The following is an 18,176-nucleotide window of genomic DNA, read 5'->3' as shown; positions in this document are numbered from 1 at the left end:
AAATAGAAAAACTTACAGTTTAATATTTTAATATTGTATTTATATTCGAGGCGATCTGACGGTTATAGTTATATTAATGAAATAGAATTATTATTTTATAAAGTGAAACACGGTTCACACCGCTATAAACTTGACTAGATATTTGCAAATAAAACCAAATAAGTTGACAGTAATATTATATGCCTTCGTCAAAAAAGTTTGTGTTTAACAAAGAATAAAATTACTCTCCACCGAGAGTATTATCTGTGCTTTTACCAAGTGGGCTTGGCTTGGCTTCTGGCATGGCGGAGCGAAGCTGTGTGAATAGTTTTATTTTGCTGTTGTTTCTTTAGGTTTAAACGTTTAATAACGGTGGTTTATTAACTGCTTAGCATCCGTGAAAGTACATAAATATGGGATAATGAAACAAAGCCTCTGGTCATGGCTTCTCGGGTTCTTTCAATAGTTCACTTACGTCGCACTAAATAACCACCACTTCCTGGCTGAGCCTTTGCTCGCCCACCTGCCCTGGTAAAACTGGAAAGGCCTACGGGCCACCAGTAAATTCTTAAACATAAAAAAAACCACCACTTCATCGAGCCTTTATTTCATCCCATCTCATTCAGATTCATTTCATTTTATACCAATTGATTGCACTCTCAAATAAATCAACGTCATCTCATAGCGCTCTATATCATTTTTCGTGTAATAGAATACGTATTTATTAATTGAAGGTTTTTCTTATCAGAAAATCAGAGAATCGATTGCAAATCTTAAAAAAAGAAGAAAAAGAATGCGTCATAAAAGTTTATTATATATCACTACATAGTATAAAACAAAGTCGCTTTCTCTGTCCCTATATCCCTATGTATGCTTAAATCTTTAAAATTACGCAACGGATTTTGATGCGGGTTTTTTTAATAGATAGAGTGATTGAAGAGGAAGGTTTATATTTATAATAACATCCATTAAATAGTGAAGAAATCAATAATAAATTACCGTTTGCAAAAAAGCGAAGTGAGGGCGGGTCGCTAGTATTCTATAATTTAAGTAGTATTGAAACGAAAAGTATACATAAGGAAATTAAATTGTAAGCGAAAAAGTGAACCTAGAAAAGAAAAAAAAAACTGAATACCTATCTATATGATTTAGCCTACAAAAGAACTTCTGAATGATTCACTGCTTGAGCTTGCGATTTATCTACATGTATTTAGTTACAAAATAAATATATATCCTATGACATTTGTATTTAAAATTATTTAATTACAAATTTTGCTAAATTACAATAATTGCATTTGAACATGATTTTTTTATTTAGTACTATGCAAGTAGCTTTGTTTTTACGACTGGAATCTTTGACCGTCATTTTCGCGAATTTCAAGATTACTTGTTAACTTGAAAATTTACACAGGCATCAAAGACCGATAACAATACAATGATTTTATAATTACGCTCTAACATATTGATTATGATTAATACATTCTAAACTACAAATTATTATTACTAATTATTATGAACTATTAAAAAACATGTTTAGATGATAGATTCTAGGAAGAGATATCTGTCAATTTCCTGCAAACCATTTCGTTGGCTTGCAATGTCCAGGCTCCTCGGTGTTGTCTTCTTATAAACACAGCTAAGGCTAGTTTCTGTTTCTAGCTTTCCGTAATAGGATCCGCTCTATAAGACGGATTCTTGAAAGTCACACATGGATCTATGTACAGCTTATTGGTACGGGCCCCTTGATCTGGATTGTACTGTTTCATCAGTTCCATGTACTCCTTCCTGTCGTGATACTTCGTCATCAATTTCCAAACAACCAATGTTCCGATCCCTACCAAGATGACGGTTACAGATACTATCACGCCCAGCTCTGTAAGCAACATTTATGATTACGTTATGCTGATATAGATAGAGTTTTTCAAAGCTGGCTTAAAGCAATCTATACGTCAACATTGTTAGATGAACATATTTCATAAAAAAAAAATCTGATTTTGCTAGCTGCTGCTACTGCTGTGAAGAAAGGCAACGTGTTTTTTTTTTATTTATATTATTTTTCTGTGCAGACTTATATGGAACATCGAACAACAATCTATTTATAACTAGTCAGGTCATAAGTATTGTCACACAGTAAAAACTTTTCTTTTAGAATGCTGGCCACAAAAAAGTTTATTGAATTCGAATTTCGAATTGTTCATGAAAATAAAAATGTATACTTTTAGAATTTTACTCATTTTTAAATATGGAGTGGACGCTTAAAGAAGACCGTGTTGCAGTTATTGCGTTGCATCGTTGCGGTTACGCGCCAATTCAAATTTTTAACATACTGAAAATTTTGAATATAACCAAAAGATTCATTAATCGTACCATCAAACGATACAATGAAGACTCTAGTGTACATGACAGGTCAAGAAGGGGTCGCCCTCGGTCTGTTAGGACTCCAGCAGTGATAAAAGCTGTGAAGGCGCGAATTCAAAGAAATCCCAAACGTAAGCAGAAACTGTTGGCCCTTCAGATGGGGTTAAGCAGAACCACGGTGAAAAGGGTGTTAAATGAAGACTTAGGGCTTCGGGCATATCGAAGAAAAACAGGACATCGTTAGAATGCTTGTCTAATGGACCTGAGACTGAAGAGATGCCGCGCTTTGTTGAAGCGGTACGCGGGAAAAAAATATCGGGAAATTCTTTTTTCGGATGAAAATTTTTTTACCGTAGAAGAGAGCTACAACTAACAAAATGATAAGGTGTACGCACACAGTAGTGAAGAAGCGAGCAACCGTATTCCGGGTGTCCAACGAGGTCATTTTCCATCCTCGCTCATGGTATGGTTGGGAGTTTCTTATTGGGGCTTAACAGAGGTACATTTTTGTGAGAAAGGTGTAAAAACGAATGCAGTTGTGTATCAAAATACAGTCCTGACGAACCTTGTGGAACCTGTTTCTCATACCATGTTCAATAACAGGCACTGGGTATTCCAACAAGATTCGGCGCCAGCTCATAGAGCGAAGAGCACACAAGACTGGCTGGCGGCGCGTGAAATCGACTTCATCCGGCACGAAGACTGGCCCTCCTCCAGTCCAGATTTGAATCCGTTAGATTACGAGATATGGCAACACTTGGAGGAAAAGGCGTGCTCAAAGCCTCACCCCAGTTTGGAGTCACTCAAGACATCCTTGATTAACGCAGCCGCCGATATTGACATGGACCTCGTTCGTGCTGCGATAGACGACTGGCCGCGCAGATTGAAGGCCTGTATTCAAAATCACGGAGTTCATTTTGAATAAACTTTAGTGTCATAAGAATCTATGTTTTGTTAAGTTCATTTTGGTATATGAATGGTTACATAATGAATAAACTTGTTTCAATTATTTTACATTAAACATGTGACAGAATTTATGATCTGACTAGGTGTTTATTATTTTAAAGTCGGTGCGGCCTAAAGGATAAAAAGGCCCGGTGCTTTCGATATGAGCGACGCGTTACTCTGGCAAAAATTGTAGTACAATTTACGTAATTACTGGTAGTAGGGGCGTTCCCTGAGTCCGCATGGTAGGTATCACCACCCTGCCTATTTCTGCCGTGAAGCAGTAATGCATTTCCGTTTGAAGGGCGGGGCAGCCGTTGTACTATAAAACTGAGACTTACAACTTATATCTGGAAGTGGTGGCAGCATTTACGTTATTTCTATGGACTCCGATAACCACTTAACACAAGGCGAGCCATGAGCTCGTCAACAAATCCAAGCGATAAAAAGTGTATCAAAACGCATTAATATAAGTGTAGCAAACACAATAATTGGAAACTCACTTAAAATATTCTCATCGCAATTCTTGTTTTTCTGTATCAATAATTCGATCCCGTAACCATCTTGATATTTATATGCAAAAGTCGTATAGCAGCCGTTTTCCATCCTCAGTTCTGGGCATAAATTCCAACTCGGTTCCAAAGGGTCTTCAAGCGAATCACTGCTATTCATTTTTATATAGGGACGGCTGTATTCGTTGAGATCTTCATTGTTGAAATGTAGGACGTGACTACTAAGTTTTATACATTGCTTCTTGTGACAGTCGGCGCAAGGAGATAGGGCGCACAGTGAATCTAGCTGCCGAGGATCCCAGTCGCTTAATTCGTGGCATTCACACTTGCCGCATAAGCAAAAACCGTAATCGTTGCAAACCTTAAATAATAAGTGTTTCATCTATGTTAACTGTATTATGTTTTGTTAAGTGTATATAGCGAATATCTTTAACATAGACCGTGGATACTTGTATATTGTGGATCACTAATTACGCTACCAAGAAAATTCGGTAAGTCGTAGGTTGGCGGGGAGATAGGTGCTTAACAATAGACACAAGAAGAGTATGGGGAAAACGCGTCCATTTAGCCTCAGCGGGACGCCACTCCCGTCTTAGCCCAGTCCCGAAAGTGGGTTGTTGAGCGTCAGCTTTAGTCAATTAAACTCTGGCGCGTCTCGCCTACCGCTCATGACGCGTAAGGGAAAGTCCGGCGATTTTCTCGTATAGTAAGTAACAGTTACCGTCACTTACGCGCCGGTCGCAGTCCTCGCCGAACCCGTCGACGAAGGGCCCAACGAGTAAATTAACCCACAGACACAGCCCACTGAGTTTCTCGCCGGATCTTCTCAGTGGGTCGCCTTTCCGATCCGGTGGTAGATACTGCAAAGCACTGACTGCCCTTGCTAGGGCCAGTGCTAGCAACACTCCGGTTTGAGTCCCGTGAGCTCACCTAGGCTCACCTCAAGGCTATCAGCATAGGTAGGGGAAAAAAACTTACGCGATTATCGTTTCCCTTGCACGTGCTGTTTGATTTGGGACAAGAACATGTTATCCCGGACCACTCGTCTTTGCATTGACATTTACCATCAACACATTCACCGTTGCCGCTCGTAATTTTTTCACAGTCAAGACTGTTGCATTCACAGTATTTTCCTGTGTATCTGTAATTTTAAATAGTTTAAACACAAAGATGTGATTGATGTTTTGCCAAATAATATTTCCGTTCCAGTTGCACTGATGTAGCATAGATACAGATTTTCATCTTTAAATAGGAATTATCTGCGAAATCAATGTAACAGTAATAAGAGTGAGCGATATGGTTAAAAATATTTTAAAAATGGTAATATCTCGTAGGATCTCTCGTCTGCAAATTACTAGTATATTTGAAGATCCGTTCGTACGTAAACCTGCCTACCAGCGAACGAACAAACATATTTAAAGACCACACAATAAAAATATAGCTTATATAATTATGTGGAAGTGGGAGCGAGAGGTAAGTATACCAGCACAATCTCTTTAAAACCTACTAAAAGACTGGCATGTCTAGAACTTGGGTAAAGTATATACTTGAACTAACCAGGGCCAGACTTAGGGTATGGCAGCCGGGGCAAAAACCCCGAGGACTCCACAAACGGAGGGCCTTCACAATAGATAGAGACTTTAGAAAAAAATTCTTTCAAATTTAAAATTTAAAATTCAAAGTAAACACTAGTAAATATCTTTTCCTATCTCCGAAATTTCATTTCAGATTATTCTTGTCTACGGTTATATTTATGTATATTTGTTAAATACTAAGACAATCTATGTGGTTTCACAATAAATTATTTATTGGAAAACTCGACTGAATTTTTTTTTTCATTTTATTTGTAAAATAATTTGGGGCCAGGGGGCCTCCGCTCCTATATTGCCCCGAGACCTCCAGATCTCTAAATCTGGCCCTGAACTCACATTCAAAGCCGCACTAGTAGGTCCTTATCAAATTTGACTAGGCAAGGGGGGAACGTGGAGAATTTAGGTGAGCGTAATATGCATTGATAGAGGCGCCTAAATCGATACTAGGGTTGCATCTTACTGGTGGAAGGACCTCTTGTGAGTCCGCACGGGTAGGTACCACCACCCCGCCTATCTCTGCCGTGAAGCAGTAATGCGTTGCGGTTTGAAGGATGGGGTAGCCGTTGTAACTATATTGAGACCTTAGAACTTATATCTCAAGGTGGGAGGTGCATTTACGTTGTACATGTCTATGGGCTCCAGTAACCACTTAACACCGGGTGGCCTGTGAGCTCGTCCTCCCATCTAAGCAATAAAAAAAAGTAAGCTGGCATTCGTCGTATGTACAAATTACTCTCTTAGCAAAACAATATACCCAGTACCCGCACGGTGAATCCTTGGATTGTTAGGAATTTTGTCTCTCTATTAATAAATATTTACCCGACGTTGATGATGATGATTTTATATATGGTATCTCACGTGTTAATTCAAGATATAAACCAATTAAGTAATATGCGAAATTTCATTCGACTCTTGATTTTTTTTTTTTTTTTAATTGCTTATGAGTGGACGAGCTCACAGCCCACCTGGTTGTTAAGTGGTTACTGGAGCCCATGGACATCTACAACGTAAATGCGCCACCCACCTTGAGATATAAATTCTAAGATCTCAGTATAGTTACAACGGCTGCCCCACCCTTCAAACCGAAACGCATTACTGCTTCACGGCAGAAATAGGCAGGGCGGTGGTACCTACCCGCGCGGACTCACAAGAGGTCCTACCACCAGTAAAAGTACCAGTAATAAAATTACATTGAATGATATTTGTATAGATATTAGTATACATACGGATAGGTACAGTGGCAGATACCGCAGAAACACGTGTGACCGCTGCAAATGCTTCCTTCGAAATTACATGCAGAGCTAAAAAATAAATAAATTAAAAGTCCTCTTGATAAATTCAATTTCATACAAAACTCTCGACAGCTCTAAAAACTTATTTACCTAATATGAACCAGAAAACTGATATTAAAATTGTATAAAGGACCAATGACCAGACAATATTTTAATTACTTTCGCTTAATTACCATATTTTATTCGTTTTTAGTGGATTGATAATGTTTTTTTAAATACAAAATTCTGAAGCTGCAATCTATAGGTATATATGAAGCAAAAACTTTGTACCCCTTTTTAAGAAAAATGCGCGGGCGTACTAGTATGAAATTTCCCACACATATATAGAATATAAAGAAGGAGTGCAGAAAGTTAATATTTTTTTAAATTATGCAATAATAATACATTATGTAAATCAATAAAAAAAACATTACACACACTACCATGTATTTGACACACACATTATACTCTTTGTTTATTGTCAAACTTTTGTTATTGCTTAAAGTCTATGGTCAAATTGTGAATAAGTTAATATTGTTTATCTTTAATATTATTTGTCTATAGTGTACTCTTGGCGAAATCTGTGACTATAGAAATATAATAGTATTTTTTTTTTTATTGCTCTTGTAGGCAGACGAGCATACAGTCCACCTGATGGTGAGTGGTTACCGTCGCCCATGGTCTTCAGCAATGCCAGGAGCAGAGCCAAGCCGCTGCCTACCGAATTTGACAATAGAACCTTGATAATGTTCAAACTTATAGTTTCAATTAATTATAGTTCAAAAAAATAAATCCATTAACACACTTCCTAACCTTTTTGCATGGCTGACGCACAAACCGTGCAGGCCAAGAAATGGGAGTTTTTTTTTATTTATTATAGTCGAATTTCGACTACTGCGGGACTACTAGTTACAGTAAACAGGTACGTACTTTCCGTCGTCACATAAGCACTGTCCGCACTCAAGAGGTCTGCCGTTGCAATATCCCGAGGATTTTTCATTTCCTTCGCACCGACAATCACTTATAACATCAATATCGATTGATAATTTCTCAGCCAGTCCTTGTACCGAAAATTCGACCGAAACATTGTCCGCACTGTCGTAGTTAAGAATCTCGACTGACCCTTCAAATTTTATAGATTGATCTGTTTTGACCAGGCAGTTCTTATCGTAGTTTCCTTTAGTGCAGTTAGGACTTAAGTGTATCTTCACGTTTTCAATATTTTTCGCTTTAAAATCCACGTTCAGCGTGACGTTTCCAATGATTTGCTAATATAAAAAAAACATATGAATATCAGCATAAAAAAATGTAAATATCAGAATCAGAAAAAAAATTTGAAGGGTGGGGCAGCCGTTGTAACTATACTGAGACCTTAGAGCTTATATCTCAAGGTGAGTGGTGTATTTACGTTTTAGATGTATATGGGCTCCAGTAACCACTTAACACCAGGTGGGCTGTGAGCACGTAGGTGGAGCCCATAGACATCTACGACGTAAATGCGCCACCCACCTTCAGATATAAGTTCTAAGGTCTCAGTAGAGTTACGACGCGACGGCTGCCCCATCCTTCAAACCGAAACGCTTCACTGCTTCACGGCAGAAATAGGTAGGGCGGTGGTACCTACCCGTGCGGACTCACAAGAGTTCCTACCACCAGTAAAAAATGCCCTTATTATACACCATTACTTATACATTATTCCCAATTAAGATGTATGCTAATACCTTGTATATTTTCTTTAAAGTTTGACCTGTAGTGTCGTATGGATTAATCGGTTCATTGACCCAGTCGTCTATGTACGAACCAGATATCACATCTGACAAACTCTGGTAAGCTGATTTCACAGTTGATTCAACTAGAAACAGTACTGTCACTTTGTAATGATCGACAAGTTTATTAATCATGCCAACGCTAGGGTAATCCATTGTCAATTCTCTCTTATATCTTTTGTTCTTTAAATCCGTGTAACACTGTCCGTCATATGGCTCAAATATACCGGATAGTCTTCCGTCGCCGGCGTCATGGTAATTGTTGTTGGTTAGAACGACTATGATCTTTCTAGATTTTTCACGCCATCCAATTAGCTTATCGCAGACAATAGCCTGGGCTATAGCGTCCAAGCATCCAGTTGGCGGATCACGATTGTAGCCCGTGGGTGTGGATTCTAAAGCAGTAACGAATTTCTGATGGTCTTTTGTCAAACTCAATTCATGAGCGAATGAGTAGCTTTCTTTACCATTCTCCTTCCTGTAATTTATTTTCGAATATATTTCGGAATATTTTTTTTGCATTGTTCTAAGGAAGCTTATAAACTTAATCATTACAAAACTTCATCAAAGCTATTTTAGCAGACACCAGTGTTTGTCGTAGATAGAGGAAGTCGAACATTGATGTGCATCCCCATTGATGTTGAGTGGCAACCAGAGTCCATACATATAACAAAGGATATGCCGCTGCCAATCTCGACAATTGAGGTCTTAATGGAAACGTAGCGCTTTTACTACTGATGTAAAATAGTTAAAGAAAATAGGAGGAAATAAAGGAGAGACAAGAAGAATTTGAGAACAATGAGGTAATTGAAGATAAGATATTCGAAATGATTCTACTGAATTAATGAATTTTACTGTACTTACCACGTGTTTTTATCTATAAATGTACCCACTCCTAAAGTGAAGTCGTTCGTCAGAGTCTCCAGGGTTTTGTAAAGGCCGTCGGCTTTGCTTGCAATATTCTTTATTTTCGTTCCCATCATAGCGGAGGCATCCAACAAGAAATACACATCAACGGGATTGTCCTTGAAATCGTAGGTGAAATTGAACTTTTGTGGTTCACCTATACGAAGTTTCATTTCGTATTTCAACGGTTTGATTTGTTTGTTCTCGTTCGATTCAATCATTATACTACTCGAGAGTTCATTGACTGGTACCGGCTCAGGACACCAATCTGCCTCATACGAAGAACGAGGGATACATCTGGTACGGTTAAACGCTTTCTGTAAAGAATATAACAATTTATTTTTATTGGTATACTTCAATTTATCGTTGTCTCTCTTTCGTTTCAAGTCTTATCTTGAAGAGCCCTGAATGATTTTCTCAGTATAAATCAATACGCTTTTGCATCATTTTTTTCCTGCTTCGTCCCATCTTACATTCAAGGGTAATGGTGTGTCATGAATGTGGCCAACATTAGGCAAACAGCCGCTCACTACAGCTAAAGACTCATTTCAAATCTCGCTTCGTAATGCTCACAAAACATTCGTAAAAAGAAAGTTTGTATCAGTCGGATTTAAAATGAAAATAATTACTTCTAGAGACACACTGTGCATGGATACAGTGGTAGTAATGTTACGCGCTGGTGTTGGGGATAAATAAAAATTCTACCGAAGTACAAGTTAACATAGAGATAGAGAATATTCCACAAAAGTCTAGTATTGTGTGTTTTCGCTATCTGACAATAGATGGCGTTGTACTTCTCGAGCGATCTAAATGCTACTAGATCCTTCGATATTCGTTCGACTATTCGGCGATAGATGGCGTTACTCTTACAGGCGTAACAGGAAGAATAAATTCTGCTACGGCACCGATGGTAAAAATGACCTGACGGGATCATCTCAAGTAATTCCTCTGCGAATTCATCGTTGAATATGACATAATAAATAAAACATCGAATCCTTCTTAGTCCAAGAGATTTCAAACGAATTTTGATATCAGGATTTACGATAATCTTTGCAGCCCTCGTCTATTTAGACGTTAAGAGCATTAAGATGGTCCGTAGGAGACAAGTCCACTCAGAGCTCTTGTCGTACCTAATATCTCCGCAAAGCTACTCATTCTAGTCCAAAGGATTGGACAGCATTAATACAATTGATACCTCGATCTTATTCTGATTTTGATATTAAATCCTTTATTCAAGGTCAGTGACAGCAGTCATCTGGGACCTCTATGGGCCTACGGTAACGATTAAACCTCAAGTGTTCGTTAATCTATTACTCAAGTCAGTGATATCGTTAAAAAAAAATGTACTTACAGCAGCACACCAAACGCAAACATTCGGATTTCTTATACACTCTTTACAATTTTCAGATTTTTCGCATAGGTCAATCAATAAACATTCTTTTAGAAGTAAAAAAAATAAAAGGTAATGTACAAACATTTTTAGTTGGTAACTGAAATTTCACTGAATAACTCGTGGAAATATATATCTGTAATAATGTGCTACAAAATAACTTTGCTGCCATTATCCTGTTGGACAAATTAAAAACATAAGGCTTAGTGTACATGTGTGCCTATTCAATCGCTGTTTTGGCTTTCCAAAGATTTTTGACAGTTTTGTTTTTAACACATTATTCAACTTTTTATTTATTGCTTAGATGGGCCACCAAAGTGCAAAGGAAAAAATTAGAAACATGCCAAATTAGAAACAGTTATACGCAACAAGGTCGCACTAAGATGCAAAATCTTTCAATTAGAATGCGCAAACTATAATGGCAATGGACAGGACAGGAATAGGAGGCATCGAAAAATGGAACAAAAACATAGTGTTTTGGTACCCTAGAGATAGAAAAAGGAAAGGAGGCAGACTGATTCGGAGGTGGGAACACGAGATAAAGACGGTAGCAGGAAAACTATGGGCAAGGAAAGCTCTAAACCGAGTAGAGTGGAAGATGGAGGAGGCCTTTGCCGGGGTTGGCCAAACATATGAAGTTGTCGATGTTACCAACTCGGCAGAGTCGTTAATTTAAGTTTATTATTTGTAAATATCCTTTTTGCGTCTGAATAAAGGCTTTTATTATTAGATGGATAGACGAGCTTACGGTCCACTTGGTATTAAGAGCTACTAGAGCCCATAGACGTCTGTTTCTACCGTGAAACACCAATGCGTTCCGTTCCGAAGGATGGGTCAGATGGACTGGTTAATAAGATAGGCGTTATTCACAATGTCATTTCTGTGGTTCCGGTAACACTTAATATCAGGTGGGCCATCAACACGTTCAACGGTCTATTCAGTAAGCTATTAAATACTTAGATAACTCATTCGATTTAAATCAGACGACACAGTTTACACTTACCTTTTTGTGTTCGTATTTATATCGCGTTACGTTATTGTGGTCATGTTTTCCTGCATTTATATTTGTACGCTTCGTTTATGACTAGTTGTGATCGTGTAGGGCTCACGAAGCTATGTTTCGTTTAACGAAAGTCACTGTTCTTATGATTTATTTTTGTTTCGCTAGTGGCACTTCCATTTGTGGACAGTTCAAGACATGTAGTTCGTGTATAAGCTACGCTTCGGAGAGGTGCGTCTGGTGTAGCGAGGTACGTTCTGATGTCGAACGGCTGACGGAGCCAATAAAAGGCGAAATCTGCTGTACAGCTTATAAGGTCTTTTTTTTTAATGGATACAACGTCACTGCTACATTCGAAGCGGAGCGCATCATTGTTTCCCTACATTTCTGTTTGAGATTACAATGTGTCCCAACCCTAGTGTTTAAGACAGCTACTTTGAGGTTAGGATTTAAAAAAATATAGTTGAGAATAGTGATTCTATACCTCAACGATAAATCCTGAATAACATTTCCTTCTCCAAACGAGGCCCGAGAAGAGTATTCAGCGATAGGCAACGGTTTGGTTCTGCTCCTGGCTTTGCTGACGTTCAAGAGCAGCGGTAACTTCTCACTCTCACTATGGACCATATGCTTGTTTGTCTAAGAGGACAATGAAATAAATAATTTTGTTTTTTTTTATTGCTTTCATGGGTGGACGAGCTCACAGCCCACCAGCTGGTGTTAAGTGGTTACTGGAGCCCATAGACATCTACAACGTAAATGCGCCACCCACCTGGAGATATAAGTTCTAAGGTCTCAGTATAGTTACAACGGCTACCCCACCCTTCGAACCGAAACGCATTACTGCTTCACGGCGGAAATAGGCGGGGTGGTGGTACCTACCCGTTAGAGTTAGTTGGTGACGCTTTCGTATATCTACTGTAAATTAGGCGAACATTATGCACGCTGTGCAATCTTTAGAATCCATTAATCGCTTAAAACTAAGTGGGCCGCAAAGACACGAAAAAAGTGCAATGATGAGAGGTAGAGAGTATATTCAAGCAGTAGTGGAAGTCCTCACCTGTCTCTTTCTTCTTATTCTCCCATAACTTTTCCTGTATTAACTGATCGAAAAAATTAAAAAAAGACTATTGCTGTTTTAGGCTGAAACAAAACACACTAGATGTCAACCTGAAATCTTCGCAAGCGACCAAACTTGGTGCAACAGTTCTTTTATTTACAACCCTAAATTTGAAAAGTTTGAAGAACAACACGTGCCCTATCAAAGTGTTGATGATCACGGCAGAAAGACGATCGTCACACCGGGTCACATCAAAATTAAAGTACGACCTGGTGTTCCAGTCGATTTTAAAATGCTTTATAAACCTATAGAGCATTTCCCGCTCGATGTTTATTTTCTCATGGATAACTCTTATACTATGAGACAATTTCAGAACGAACTAAAATCACAGGCTATTAATATTTTGAAAGAATTAAGTGCTTTCACAAAGAATGTTCGATTGGGATTCGGAACCTTTGTAGAAAAACCAGTTTATCCATATTACGATAAAAACAGGTAACCATTCGTCCTTTTTCTTGACCTAGTTTTTTACATTCATCCATTATGTTCATATAAGGTACCTGATATTTCAGATACCAAAAGTCCATACCGTTTGAAAATGTATTATCCTTAACGGCAGACATATCGAAATTGAACAACACAGTTCGCCAAATCGATTTTGGTTCAAATTTCGATGACCAAGAAGCTGGCTTAGATGCTCTGATGCAGGTTATGACCTGCACCAAAGAAATAGGGTGGCGAACAGAAGCAAGACGTATTATAGTACTCTTCACTGACGCGCCGTATCATAGTATGGGAGACGGTAAAATGATCGGCATATTAAAACCGAATGATATGGAATGCCACCTAAAAGATAATATTTATGACGATACAGCAACGACACAAGATTACCCGTCTGTAAGCCAGATAAATAAAGTAGCAACAGAAAGAAATTTCAAAATCATATTTGCTACTATTGAAAGGGTATCCGAGGTTTACAAAGAATTGTCAAATGCAATACTAGGATCAGAAACAGCAATTTTAATTAAAAAAGAGGAAGGGGAGTCAAATATTGTGCCTATAATTAAAACTGCCTATTTGGTACGTACCTATATGAGTCTCAATTTAGAATGGCAATAAACTGTTGATTTCCAATATCAATTCTAATGTGAAATTTAAATTGCAGGAAGCCGAAAGTGTTGTAAGGCTAGTATCTGATTTTCCAAGTTCAGTTAATGTCAAGTATAGTCCGGATTGCAATGAAATTGAAAAGAAAAATTGCAGAAGTACACATTTAAATCCCATTGTAGAAATAAATGTTACAATAGTTGCTGGATCGTGTCTCGATGGAAATTCTTCTAGAGTCTTTAAAATAAGTCCGCATGGTCTTCATGATATTGACGTAGGTGTTGAGTTAGAGGTTGACTGTCAATGTGAATGCGAGAAGGTAAAAAAAGAGAAGAGTCCCGTTTGTTTTAATGCTGCGTATTTATTGTGCGGTGTATGCATCTGTGACAGGTAAGGTTTACTAAAACAAAACATAGCTTAAGCATACCGAAAAAAATGTATGCGCGCATGACTATTAACACTAAACATTATTTTTGAAGTGGGAAGTGGGACAATTTCAACCGTGTTAACGTGGGATAGAGGATTTAGCTTTTAACTGAAACTTAATGATATAAGCTTACGCAAGGTGATGTGGTATCTCCCACAGAATTTGCGTTTTTTCTACAAATCCAAACGCTAACAGAAGATAAAACTCGTCTGGTTTCCCAAAGGGATGTGTGTTGTTTGAATATTTACACTAAGCTGCATGTCACAGTGGTTGTTGATAATGATGTTGACCTCTCATTACTTTGGTTATCAAAACTATCGGCTTCTGGGTGTATATGTTTTCTTGGAAGAAAGGATTCGTTTGGCTCCCAAAGCCTTTGGGATTTGTTAACAGTTATCCGAGCATTTCCGAACTACAATGCTACAATGGCCCGGCTATGCTATACTTGCTACCGGGCCCAAACGAAAATAAGTTTGTATCCAACTTTCTAATAGAAGATTCAATTAAATATTCGCTTAATTTTAGTGACAGTAAGGGATCAAACGTGGCCGAAGATTTGGAAAGCCCTCACTGTAGATATCATGGACAATACGTGTAAGTTGGTTTTTATATTATTTTTGGTTTTTCTATCATTTTTTATGAGACGTGTTGGTAATCAAAAAATTCTACTCGGGTCTTAACTGCAACTGTTTAAGTGGTATTATACAGCATCCCTAAAATCCCTTAGATTCAAGACAGTATTTTCTCGTGTACATAATGTATGAAAGTTTATTAATCATTTAAGACATTCTCGAATACTGAAGTCCGTGAATGACGCCTCAAACAATGAATGACATTTGTGACTTCTGAGTGAGTTGAGACAAGTAGAACGTCTGGTCGACTGCCCAGCGTTCGAAATTGGTTGGGCGCTATTATACTATGTACCGTTTATGGAATGCGTTACCTTTAAGCGTTAAACAATCGTCCTCGCCGGAAATTTTCAAGTCCAGATTGAAATCGCACTACTTTGCTTCTATGATATAACTGTATAAGTTCCTACTTCTTTTGTATTCTATCTTGTATATTTTTAGTATTCATTTGTATTTAATCGTATGTAAGTTTATCTTATATGGTATTTATTTTTCACATGTGTATTTAAGTATATATTTTTATATAAGTTTACTAAGATATAGCACCGTCCAGTTAACTTATTCCTCTCTCTGCAAGGTTGCCTGGAAGAGATCGCTTTCAGCGATAAGGCCGCCGATTTATATCACCGACTTTTGTTTTATTAGTTTACTCTGTACATATTAAGGTGTTATATAAATAAAGAGTTATATTATTATTATTATTATTATGTACCTAGTTAAATATACGTTTAACCCGCGCTACAAGTACCTAATTTATTGATTTTGATTACTGAATATTTAAAATTCTACAAAAATTATGTAGCACGTTGTCACATTAAGAACAAACATTAAATGAACAATAAACAATGAACAAAAAATTAACAACGTAATTGCGCCACCCACCATGAGATACAAGTTCTAAGGTCTCAAGTATAGTTACAACGGCTGCCTCACCCTTCAAACCGAAACGCATAACTGCTTTACGGCAGAAATAGGCAGGGTAGTGGTACCTGTGAGTCCGCGCGGATAGGTTACTTATAATACATAACTTATATTTCAAGGTGAGTTTTTTTTATGACTTGGCTTGCAGGTGGGTGGCGCATTTACGTTGTAGATGTATATGGGCTCCAGTAACCACTTAACACGGGGTGGGCTGTGAGCTCGTCTACCCATCTATGCAATAAATAAATAAAAAAGCACTACACGACATGCGCTGTAAAAACAAAAAAAAACAAAAAAAAATGTGTTGTACTAAACTTATTACATTATTTATATTTTAGTTGCGGCCGTTGTATTTGTAAGCCCGGATATTCAGGTGACACGTGCGAATATGATGATAATTTGTGTATGAGTAACTGCAAAAAGGGAACATGCTATATGGGTAAATGTAATTGTCAAGAGGGCTGGTCGCCTCCGAACTGTATGTGTCCTGTAAGCAACAAAGATTGCATAGCGCCGTGGTCAGACGAGAATGAGGTAAAGATTTAAACCTTTTCTTCTACGAATATGGGTTAACACAATGAATTGTGCAATGTGTATTACAAAACTTATTACTGGTGGTAGGGCCTCTTGTGAGTCCGCGCGGGTGGGTACCACCACCCTGCCTATTTCTGCCGTGAAGCAGTAATACGTTACGGTTTGAAGGGTGGGGCAGCCGTTGTAACTATACTGAGACCTTAGAACTTATATCTCAAGTTGGGTGGCGCATTTACGTTGTAAATGTCTATGGGCTCCAGTAACCACTTAACACCAGGTGGACTGTGGGCTCGTCTACCCATCTAAGCAATAAAAACAAACAAAAAAATGCGCAACTAAACATGTTATTATTTCGAATTCAGAATGAGATACTAAAACGTTTAGATAACTTTTTGTTTCTGTAACCAAAAGGTTTGCTTCGGCAACGGGGAATGTAAATGTGGAGAATGTTCCTGTGATAAAGTTAGCGGCAAAAATGAATCGTATTTCGGCACATTCTGCGACTTATGCACTGATTGCGCCGCAAAATACTGTAAAAAATATGAAGACTACGTATATTGTAATTACTTGAACGAAAAGGCGTTTTGTGATCAATCATTCTTGAACGGAAAGGACACGGTTGTTAAGATTGTTAATTCAACGGAAATCATAAATGATAACATTCAAAAGGCTACTTGGTGTGCCAAGCTATTGGATAACGGAACATCGATTGTGTTCAAATACCACCACGAGGACAATAAACTTTTTTTGACTATACAAAAGGAAAAGCAGATACCGCCTAAAGCTAATTTATATAGTGAGTACATTGACCCTTTTACTAATATTTGATTGACTCGGTGGGGCTCTAGTTTGATGGGCTGAAGATCTATTGTCGGTTTGAATACCACGTCGTCATCGAAAACCTTCGTAGAACGAACGGGCTTGTAACTAAATGCCTCAGTTTAATATCTACTATTATTTATTTAATGATCGAAATTCAACTATAATCACTGCCGCATAAAAATTAAATTTCGCATACGTTTTTTCGCATATTAAATTGTCTCGTTCGTTTTGTGTTGACATTATGAAGAAAATAAACTGACTACTCCTAAAACATTGATGACGCCCAAAGTTGTCAATAGTTACTAACCAAAACATACAGAAAATCGGAAGAAAAACAATGGAGAACATAACATGTATTTCCGAATTTATATATAATAATATATAGTATTTCTTATTTATTATACATTTAAACGTAAGTAATATATAATATTACTGATTTATTATCATTGTCTGTGTCCCAGAGTACAGACAATTCTAGTCTAAAGCCATATGTTATTTGTCCCAATTTTTTTATTGAATTATACATTTTAATTAATATAAATCAATTGTAGCGTGTGTGACGGAACACAATTTGAATAGATTGGCAGAATTTCGTTTTTAATTAATTTCCATCTATTCAAGTTCCATCAAAATTGTTCAAAACCCAGGATTTAGTAAAATCGAAAAACCTATAAAAACTTGTATCGTAGCTATACATAGGTACTACGAGTATAACTCATTTATAAATGGCTTTTATTACATTTTCAGTTGTTGTGGGTAGTGTGATCTCTGCTATTGTATTGATTGGCTTGCTGACTCTCATCGGATGGAAGGTTTTAACAGATATCTACGATCAAAGGGAATACAGGAAAGTGGAAGAAGCGGCCAAAGCCGCCGGCTTTGATGTTTCAAATCCTTGTTACGAAAACCCGACTACAGAATTTCCGAACCCATCTTACAGACCTACGAAATAAACAA

The 18,176-nt window shown here is 37.7% G+C and overlaps 1 protein-coding gene and 1 long non-coding RNA gene across 2 annotated transcripts; one reads left to right on the top strand and one right to left on the bottom strand.

The window, feature by feature from the left end:
* Positions 1–773: 773 nt before the first annotated feature.
* Positions 774–10,895, bottom strand: LOC101741357 (integrin beta pat-3). Its single transcript, XR_005246619.2, has 8 exons — positions 10,681–10,895; positions 9,288–9,646; positions 8,379–8,901; positions 7,588–7,925; positions 6,613–6,687; positions 4,773–4,935; positions 3,786–4,155; positions 774–1,852 (listed from the first exon to the last, which is right to left on the bottom strand). It is a non-coding gene; the product is annotated as an integrin beta pat-3 (long non-coding RNA).
* A 939-nt stretch (positions 10,896–11,834) lies between these two features.
* LOC100313953 (integrin beta subunit 2) lies at positions 11,835–18,171 on the top strand (the record flags this gene model as incomplete). The annotated part of the gene is given in 8 exon segments (NM_001168283.1): positions 11,835–11,969; positions 12,862–13,274; positions 13,352–13,859; positions 13,945–14,276; positions 14,839–14,907; positions 16,202–16,397; positions 16,809–17,193; positions 17,967–18,171. Coding segments are annotated over 8 exon segments (2,243 nt in total), but the record flags the coding sequence as incomplete, so codon positions are not given.
* Positions 18,172–18,176: the final 5 nt, after the last annotated feature.

Source organism: Bombyx mori, chromosome 4, assembly GCF_030269925.1.
Source record: "Bombyx mori chromosome 4, ASM3026992v2".
Lineage (NCBI taxonomy): Eukaryota > Metazoa > Arthropoda > Insecta > Lepidoptera > Bombycidae > Bombyx > Bombyx mori.
This window is presented reverse-complemented; position numbering and strand designations above follow the sequence as displayed.